This window comes from Mirounga leonina, unplaced genomic scaffold (assembly GCF_011800145.1).
Source record: "Mirounga leonina isolate KUSES-001 unplaced genomic scaffold, KU_Mleo_1.0 Mir_154, whole genome shotgun sequence".
Taxonomy (NCBI): Eukaryota; Metazoa; Chordata; class Mammalia; order Carnivora; family Phocidae; genus Mirounga; species Mirounga leonina.
The window spans coordinates 4787578-4797128 of record NW_023270389.1 but is presented as its reverse complement, the minus strand read 5'-3'; the positions used below and the strand labels follow the sequence as shown (position 1 = coordinate 4797128).

At 57.4% G+C, this 9551-nt stretch overlaps 1 protein-coding gene across 1 annotated transcript; it reads right to left on the bottom strand.

Moving 5' to 3' along the window:
* Positions 1 to 3576: 3576 nt before the first annotated feature.
* Positions 3577 to 3978, bottom strand: NHLH1 (nescient helix-loop-helix 1). The gene has a single exon (XM_035009496.1). The coding sequence runs from the start codon at positions 3976 to 3978 to the stop codon at positions 3577 to 3579; it is 402 nt and encodes a 133-aa protein (XP_034865387.1).
* Positions 3979 to 9551: the final 5573 nt, after the last annotated feature.

Sequence of the window (9551 nt, the reverse complement as noted above, 5' to 3'; positions counted from 1 at the left end):
GCTCCCACTCTCCCTCAGTCCCCAGCCTGGGGACTTGGGTCTCCCAGACAGTCCCCTCTCCCAGCGCCCAGCCCCCTGCCCCCTCCCCCTCCTCCTCCCCACCTCCAGCTTCTCCAGTCCTGGTCCTGCGGAGCAGAGCAGCAGCCGAGGCCAATTGATTATCTGAAGAAATTTGGAGCTAGCAGAACAGCTGCGGCTGCCCCCCCACCCCCAGGCCCTGAGGGATCCCTGAGCAGAGGGGCCCAGCAACCCCTTCTGCTCTCCAGCGGGTCAAAGTGACAAGGGGGGAGGCAGGGAGCTCCGAGGGCCGGGGCTACCGTGCAGGGGAAGGCACCGAGCTCCAGAGCCAGGAATGGAGGACAAGGTTCTAACCCCAGTCCACCAACATGGGTGAGTCACATGGCCTTTGTGGACAGTGGCTTACCTGCCTTCAAAACAAAGGTGTTGGATCCGGTGCCGGCCATGCTCCCTTCCAGCTCCAGCCCTATAGTCCTCAGGTTCTCCCTGGTCTCTGTGCAGCCCTCCCTCTTGCCAGGCTCTGGGCAGAGCACATTTCCTCTAATGCAAATGGGGAAGGGAAGATGTGTGGGGGTTTCTCCCTCAGTCTAACTTAAACCCCTCTTGCCGCTGAGGTCAGGGATGAAAACAGCACCTTCGGAGTCCGGACATGTCTCAGCATTTCCCTCCCATTGCTTGCCTTCAGACTTCCCAGAGGGCCTCCAGTTTGGAAAGGATCTTTGAGTTTACCTAGCCAGTGTTCCAGGGAGGCAGGAATGGACTCGCTGGTTTCCGTCTGTGGTCCTCGCTCCAGCCCATCTATTCGGATTCCTCCTCCTCGGGGCAGGCACTTCCGTTGCTGGACAGCTCCAGGTGTTGAAAGGTTTTTCTTCCAGTTAAAATCTGTTTCCTATAACTTCCCCCTACTGGTCCTGGTTCTGCTTCCCTGGGGCCTCCCAGCATGTCTTGTTTTTGTTTCTTCTCTCAATATTTGAAGCTAAGGACCATATTGCCCCCTGAGTCTGCTCTTGTGAAGACACATAGCCTCAGTTTTTCAGCTATTCCTTCTGCAAAGTTGTCTCCGGACCTTTTGCCTTCTTGGCCACAAAACTGAATACTCTGGTTTATTGGGGTTCTTGTTAAAATATGAGGCCCACAGAGTCTCACTTGGCAGGCTGGGTCATTTCAGGGAAGTGGGGTGTTGGCAGTACAGGATGTAAAGGACCTAGGTTTGAACTTTACTTCTGCCCCAACTAGCTGTGTGACCTTGGGCAAGGCCCCCCTCCTCTCTGGGCTTTAGTGTCCTCATCTATAAATTGACTGTAGGGTCTCTTCCAGGAGTCCTTTGATATTCTTTCAGAGCTCCTTTTTATCCCTTTCCCTTCCCTCTCTGAGTCCCAGGTTGTCCATTATGTTCTCCCCCATATCTTCAGGTTGCGGAACATAAAGTGGGCCAAGAACAAATTGCAGTGAATACTGACCCAGCTCAGAGACAACAATGAGGAGAGACAGATTTTATGTCATGGCTTTTCCCAGCAGCATGGACCTACAGACACATGTGTTACTTGGGTTCCCCTGGGAACTCAAGCTCATCCTCAGGCCCAGAGAGAGCAGAGCAGAAGCACAATACCAGAGGGGTCAGAAAGTGTCGCTCAATGAATACCAAGATGGAGGTACATGGGACTCTCGGTGGGCAGGTCTGGGACCTGTGTGTTACACCCTTCCCTGCACCTCTTTACCCTGTGGCCCCTCCCTCTCTGTGTACCCACCACACTGAGCTCTCAAAGCCCCATCAGAAGAGCCTTCAAAGCCTAGGACCCTCCATGCCTAGGCCAGCTGCTAAGCCCAACCGAATGATCCACAGCCATACCTGGTGCTAGAACGAGGTCACTTTAATTTTTCTTTTCGTATGAAATTGGAACTGCAATGGGAGGGGATCACACACAGGACACAGGACACAGACCCCGGGGGGGGTGCTGCTGTTGGGGCTATCAGGAAGAAGTGAGAGGTCATGGGAGAGGGCTAGAGAGAGAAAAGAGGCAGGCAGGACTGGGGTGCGACTGTCTGGGGGTGGAGAGAGCTACGGAAGGGTCCAGGAGCCCTGGAGCTGGGGGAAGGGCACCATCCCAGAGGACTGGGTGTCCGGACAGATGGATCTGAGGAAGGGATATGGGTGTGGTGAGCAGAGAGGATCTCCCCACACACCTGGAGCTTGCAGAAGGAGTAAGAAAGGGAAAAGAGTAACCGGGGAGGAAGCAAGAGAGACCCAGCTAGGACTGCCAGGAGCCCCCTCGCTCTACCCCAAAGTGCACAACTCGGCAATAAATAGTAATATTTATAAATAAATAAGTAAATAAATAGATGAATAAATAAATAAATACGTAAATAAATAATATCCTTGTAGAGCGCGGAGTCTGGTGTCGGGGAGGAGGGAGCATGGGAAGGACCGTGAGCTCACTTCTTCTGCACCTGCCCTCTGGCCCTTCATTCCACCGCTGACCCTGGGCTGCCGTGAGCAGAGGGGGCTAAGCAACATATGGGGGGGAAGTGCAGAGAGCCTGGGAGTGGGGAGTGGGGTTGGGGGGTGTCTTCCCTTGCTGAAGCCAAGCTTAAGGAAGGAGAAAAAAATCTATATATAATGAACTGGCCCTAGGTCCCAAAGAGCTGAGCATTCCCAGAGGGCAGGAATAGAGCCCCCCCCCCCCCCCCCCGCATCTGAGGGAGGAAGGCGGGTGGGTTTTGCACATTTTCCCAGTGGGCCGGGATGGAGGAAGCAGATGTGCGATCTGGCTCACCCATTGCCTGGGCCCTCTGCTGATTCTCTGGGCTGGGTCTGGGGCCATCATCCCCTCCTCCAGGATCTAGATCGATTACCCTTTCAACAGCTGTACACAGGGAGGGAGAAAATTGGGATGCTGGGTGGGAGGGGGCAGGGAGCTTAGAGAGGGCAAGGCACTCACTACCAAGTAAGATCGAGGTCTGTCTGTGCTGAGCCTCAGGAACGAGAGAAAACAGCGTTTTTCTGCGATTCCCGCTGCTACGACTGCCCTGGCAGGAGCTGCCTCAGGAGCCCCCTGCCTGGCCGTGCCTGGCCCTCGGGCCACCAGTGCTGGGCTGAGATGTCTGAGAAGAAGCCCCCCTTGCACTCGGAGCCCAGGCTTCCCCCTTCCCCTGCCGATGCCGCCTCCCTCCCGGGCAGGAGAAGCTGGAAAGAGGATGGGAGACAGACACAGAATCTGGGGTCTCCGAAAATTTGGTCGTGGGGGTAGAAGAGGCAGCAGCCCTTGAGAGAGCTAGGGGGGCCGCTTAGGAACCCCCGCAAGAACTGTACACCGACCACCCAGGCAAACGTTTCTGACCAGCTGGGCCCCAACCACAAACGGTGGGAGGTACAGGAGATTCGCCCTTCGGGGGGCCCCGGGGTCGGTAAGAGGAGGTCTGGCTCCCGCTAGCCGCCAGCCAGCAGGCACCTGCGGGGGGCACCCTGCCTGCGCCCCGGGGCCTGCGGGACTCCGTGCCGGGGTGCAGGGGCGGGGGCGGGGGGCCTGCGGACCCCCGCGAGGCCGGAGGCAGGCCCCGTCAGACGTCCAGCACGTGGTTCAGGTAGGAGATGTAGCAGATGGCCAGGCGCAGGATCTCGATCTTGGACAGCTTCTTGTCGGGGGGCAGCGTGGGCAGCAGCTTGCGCAGCTCGGCGAAGGCCAGGTTGAAGGCTTCCACGCGGATTCGCTCCCGCGTGGCGTGGGCCGTGCGGTATTTGGCCGTGGCCCGGCGCCGCCGCCGCCGCTCCTCCCGGCTCAGGTGCTGCAGGTCTTTCCGGCCGGGCTCTCCGGGCTCCAGGCCCCGGGCCTGGCCCCCTCCGGGACCCCCAGGCCCAGCCCCATCGGGGCCCGCCCCGCCCCCGCAGTCGCTGAAGCCTGACTCGGTCTCGGAGTGGGTGGGAGGCAGGTCCAGCTCCACCGTGTCTGAGTTGAGCATCATGATGGAAGCCCCCTGCCCTGCGAGATCAGGATCTCCTCCCCACCCCTCCCTCTGGGAGCCTGCAAGCTGTTTGTGGGAGGGGCAGGAAGGGCCTGGGGGAGTGGGGTCTGCCACTGAGCTGAGGAGGTCAGAGCCACTTCAAGGTCCCATGGTCAGGGTTCCAGTGCCGAGCCTGGAGGAGAGAAGAAGAAATTGATTGGGGCGGAGGGCGGAATTAGGGGACAGCTCGGAGATGGGGAGGGCAAGAGGAAGGTCGGAGATGCGTTGGGAGCAGGGAGGTACTTGGGGGGGGAGAACAGCAGAAACGTGGGGAGGGGTGGCGGTCTGGGAGAGACAGGCAGGTGGACAGGCATACAGGAGTAGGAGGAAAGATGGTAAGAAGAGAATCCGGAAGGGAGCATCAGGAAAGGAGGAGAGGTGAGACGGAGTGGGGGCGGGTGGGGGGGCAGGACATAACCCAGCAGGAGGATTAAAGACCTAAAACTAGACAGCTCCTAGAAGAAAACACAGGGGAAATCTTCATGACATTGGACTTGGCAGTCAGTGATTTCTTGGATATGATGCCAAAAGGAAGGCAACAAAGCAAAAAAGGACAAATGGGACTATGTTGAACTTGAAAACTTTTTAAGTCAAAGGCCACAATCAGAAGAGTGAAAAGGCAAGCTGCGGGAGAAAATACATGCAAATCATATACCTGATGAGGGGTGAATATCCAGAATATTATACAGAACCCTGACAACAACAAAACATCAGATCCCTCAATTAAAAAATGGGCCAAGAACTTGAACAGACATTTCTCCAAAGATGATACACAGATGGCCAGCAGGCATGAAGAGATGCCCCACATCACTCATCATCAGAGAAAAGCAAGTCAAAACCACAATGAGCTAAAACCTCACCCCCGTGAGGATGGCTACTGTCAAAACAAAAACAACATCAAATAACAGGTGTTGGTGAGGATGTGGAGAAAGTGAGTCCCTTGTGCCATGTTAGTGTGTTGGTGGAATTGCAAAATGGTGCAGTCACTATGGAAAACCTAATGGAGGTCCCCCCCAATTTAAAAATAGAACGACCAGCTGATCTAGCAATCCCACTTCTGGATGGTATCCCCCCAAAATGGAAATCAGGATCTCAAAGAGATATCTGCACTTCCATGTTCACTGTAGCCCTAGTCAGAATAAAGAAGATATGGACAGAAGCCAGACGTCCATCGACAGATGGCTGGATAAAGATGTGGCATATACAGTCAGTGGAATATTATTCAGCCTTAAAAAGGAAGGAAATCTTACCATGTGCTGCAGCATGGATGAAACTTGAGGACATTACACTACATGAAATAAGCCTGTCACAAAAAGACTGATGCTGTATGATCCCACTTATGTGAGGGATCTAAGCAGTCAACTTTAGAGAAACAGAAAGTACAATGGCAGTTGGGGGAAGTGGGGGGAAGGGGGAAGTGTTGTTGTTCAAAGGGTGTAGAGTTTCAGATTTGAAAGATGAAAAAGTTCTGCAGATCTGTTGCACCACCGTGTGAACATACTTAACACTACTGAACCGTGTGCTTAAAATGGTAAATTTTATGTTCGTGGTTTTTTAACCATAATAAAAATATCCTGTAGTAATAGAAAGAAAAAGAAAACTGAGCAAGACTGCAGTCACAGTTTCAAGAGAGGTTGGCCGTGCCTCGAAACCTTCCCCAGTTGTGATGGGAGAGCTATAAGCCTTGGCCTTGCCCTTTCCTCCCTCTCAGGGCCTCTCTCCAGCCTTGCTGCCTCTCTGGGGGTGGGGGTGGGGGGTGGGGGGAGGGGATACACACGCAGCTTGCCCATTGTAGAGTGGACTGGGACATATGGAGCTCAGCACAGCTGCCCCGGCTCAGTCCCTGCCGGCCCCCCACCCCCCAACATGACCACCGCAGACACCTGATCCTACCACCCTGTCCACTAGAGTCAGGGGACGGTATCTCTTCTGGCCATGATGACCCTCCTCAGGACCAGCGCCTTCCTCTAACTCTGTCCCCAACACCCTCAGCCGTGGGGCGCCATTCCCTGGTGCTTTTGGTGGCTCCACAAAGAAGAAGAGGGACAGAGATCATCATCAGCTTCCCACTCGGGGCACTCCCCCGGCCCCCCATCCACTCAGATATGGCCTGCAGGGAAAGGGACGTGGACAGCTTCTTGGGGACACCATTATGGGACTTGGCTAAGGTTGGTTTGTCCCTGGGACCAGAGGAGGTCAGGGTGAGGCAGCAGGGAGAGGTCTGGGAAGGCTTTGCTTCGGAGGAGTGTTAGGGGGAAGAGGGCACCACTCACTGGGAGCTCAGCGGGACCGAGCCGCCCGAAACAGAAACGCCGAGGCTCCTTCCCTTCCTCACCAGCCTGGTTCTCCTGCCTGAGGGCCCTCCTCCCAGGGGTCACGACCCCCCACCTTGCCCCACCCCACTGCAGAGAAGCCAGGCTCAGGAGTAGTTGACAAATAGTTACTAATTGCTGGGGGTTGGCGGGTGCAAGGGTCTCCACATCTAACAGACACACACGCACAACCATCACACAAAGCAGAAGGTGGTCAGTGCTGAAATTCAAAACACGCTCCCCGTTCCAGGCTCCAAAGGGACAAGAGGGGTGTCAACAGGGCGGGAGGCCCCGAAGTCTGCACCTTCCAGGACCTGGTTACTGCCCCTGGCCTTCAAGAGTTCAGCTGCGCGTTCCTCCGAGCACATCTATCAGCCCGTTCTCCCCTGCCCCGTGCCCGTGTTCCTTCACCCTTGACCGCTCTGCCATGCCCTCCCCACCCCTCCCCTCCATGTGCTCCCAATCTGACCCCTGTCCCACCTCCACCGGGCCCCGCCGTCCACCGCAGCTCCGGTCCTGGCAGCAGCTCCTATTTACCCATGCAGTCCTCACCCCCAATCCACTTCTGGTCCCAAAGTTCCAGGCTCCAAGGATGAGGGAGAACAGCAATCCCAAGCATCGCGGGTAGGACCTCCAGCCCCACTTCCGCCATGCTCAACCCGATGGAGGACAGACAGGCACAAAGAGTCCAAGGGGAGGAGTGGGGAAGAGGGAAGTGCAGGGACACAGGAGAGAGGATCTGGAGGGAGGCTCAGGGAGGGGACCTGAGCCAGAGTGCAAGGGACACCCCCACCCCTCCCCAGCCCACAGTTCTCCCTTTACCTAGGAAGACCCTGTGAGGGGATCCACGCTGGCAGGACAGGGGGCCGCGTTGACAGCCCCAGTCTCCTCTGGCTGCTCAGAGCTCATCCGTCTGCAAAGTTAGGGACCAGCTTTCTAGAGCTCTCGGGGACAGCAGTGTGGCGTGGCTGCCCCGGCTCCAGGGCTGATGAGAGGGGTACACATGGTGAGGGTATAGGGCCCAGGTGGAGGGGGTGGGCTTGGCCAGGTACGGGGGCCAGCGGCACGCACGCACATACATATACACACACCCCCACCGACGCATACACACCTGAGCGGGCCCAGCCCTGTGTATATATGGAGATACACACACACACCCCCAGCTCTCCATTGGCTGGCCCAGGCCCCCCCCTCATCAATATTAAACAGCCAGGCCAGGCAGCCATTGGCAGAGGGAACTGGGAACACCCCCCCACCCCACCTCCCGGGAGCTGGGGGTGGGGGCTGGCCCTGGGGGGGGCAGGGAGTAGGGGAGCAGGGACATCTGTTCTCCATGCATATTTCATAAGCAAGAAATGGAGAGCCGCGGGAAGGGGTGGGGCTGGGGCGAGAGCCAGGGCAGGATCACAGATGAACCCCTCAGTCTTCCACACCAGGGGCGGCAGGGACAGGGGCCCCCAGCATGCCAGGTTTAAGTGCCATGGTCCTACTCCGAGTCCCGGTGTGACTTTGACGGCCCCTTCCCCTGTGTCTTTTCTCCCGGGAAGAAAGCTCTCCCAGGTACTAACAGGGAAATCTAGAAAAGTGCAAGTGGACAGCGCTAAAACGCGGAAGAGGACCCCAGAGTCCTTGCCGTCCGCAAGCTCTCATCCTTCATGAAGCTGCAGCCGAGCGGACCCCTTGGCAGGCTGTCTGTGGCTCTTGTTCAGGCCCCTGCCCCTCGTCACCCTGGGACTCAGTCACCCCACAGCTTCTATCCCAGCCCTCGTCCTCCCACCTACCCCGTCACCAGGAGGAGTGGGGTCAGATTCCTGACACAGAGCCCACGAGGAATTTCTCTAGGCTGACCCACTGGGAATTAGGGGCCCTTGGGAGGAAAGGAAGGGCTAAAGGCAGAGGAAGGACGCGGGAGAAGGCAGGGCAGCCTGGGCAGCTGGGAGTGTGCCGGGGCAGCAAATGAGCAGTGAGAAAACCAGATACAGAACTACATGCAAACAGGCATTGATTAAGTTCACAGGGGCAGCTCAGCTGCCTCCAGCCCGAGGGTGCGTGTGCATGTGCACGCGCGTGTGTGTGTGTGCGTGCAGGGTGGCAGGGGCCGGGACCAAGGGAAGCACAGAGAGGATGTGGGCTGGGTTTCTGTGTCTAGTCCTCTCGTCCAGCCAGCTGTTGGGTATCTTCATGGAGCCTTTGCGAGTATCCGGAATGAACCGTGGCCGGGAGCCCTGCAGAGACAGGGTGCTGCAGTGAAGAAAGCCCTGGCGGCTGTGTGACCTCGGACAAGTCACTTAACCTCTTGAGCCTCCACTGTCCTTTTCTGTAAAATGGGGTTCATTATAACTGCTTCTTAGGTTGCCATGGAGATTGAGCTATTGCATAAAGGGCCCAGACCTTAGAAGGAGCACACCCCACCTGCAGGTTGTTGGAGGCATTTGCCGTTTCCCTGGTGCCGGATCGACCTTTTTCTGGGCTTTCTCCAAGGTGAGGCATTCCCTAAGGGGAGTCCTATAATCCCTCCCCAAGCTCCCCACCACTCGTCACCCCCAGGTCTGGGAGGTGCCAACTCCCACCTGGGCAGGCCCAGACAGGTGCCCGGGCGCCAGCAGATGGGCTGAGCTGGAGGGGAAAGGAGGCTTGAGGAGGGGGGCTGGGGGCAGGGGATCAGGTGGCATCTTAGTTCTTGCATCATCATTGCCATGGTGCTGATTAAAAACCAATCTCCACCTAATGAGCCCCCAGCAACAGCAATGCTACCTCCCCCACCCTCCTGCCCTCCACCCTGTCCAAGAAACTGGGAGACAGAGAGACCCAGGAGAGAGTGCCGTGGGGAGAGGAGAGATGCCCACCAACGGGGGCTGAAGAGGAAGGGGAGCCGGGGGAGATGTGGGGACAGCGAGCACACTGTCGGTGGGTAACAGACATGGGGCAGGCACGGGGAGACGGATGTGCGGGGGACACAGAGAGATGAGAGACACCAGAGAGGAACTGCCAGGATGGGGAGGCTCTGCGGAGACTCAGAGATGCAAGGTCGGGGGCGGGGGCGGGGGGAGACACACAGGCCGGAGATACACGGGAATTCTGCGATGATACTGCGTGGTACTGGAGAGCCCTGGGGGAGGCCCCAAGACAGGGTGGAGACACAGACGTGGAGGAGGCAGGGAGCCAGGGACGGGGAGACCAGTTCATAGAACTCTAGGGATGAGGGACTCTGACTGAAGCCGG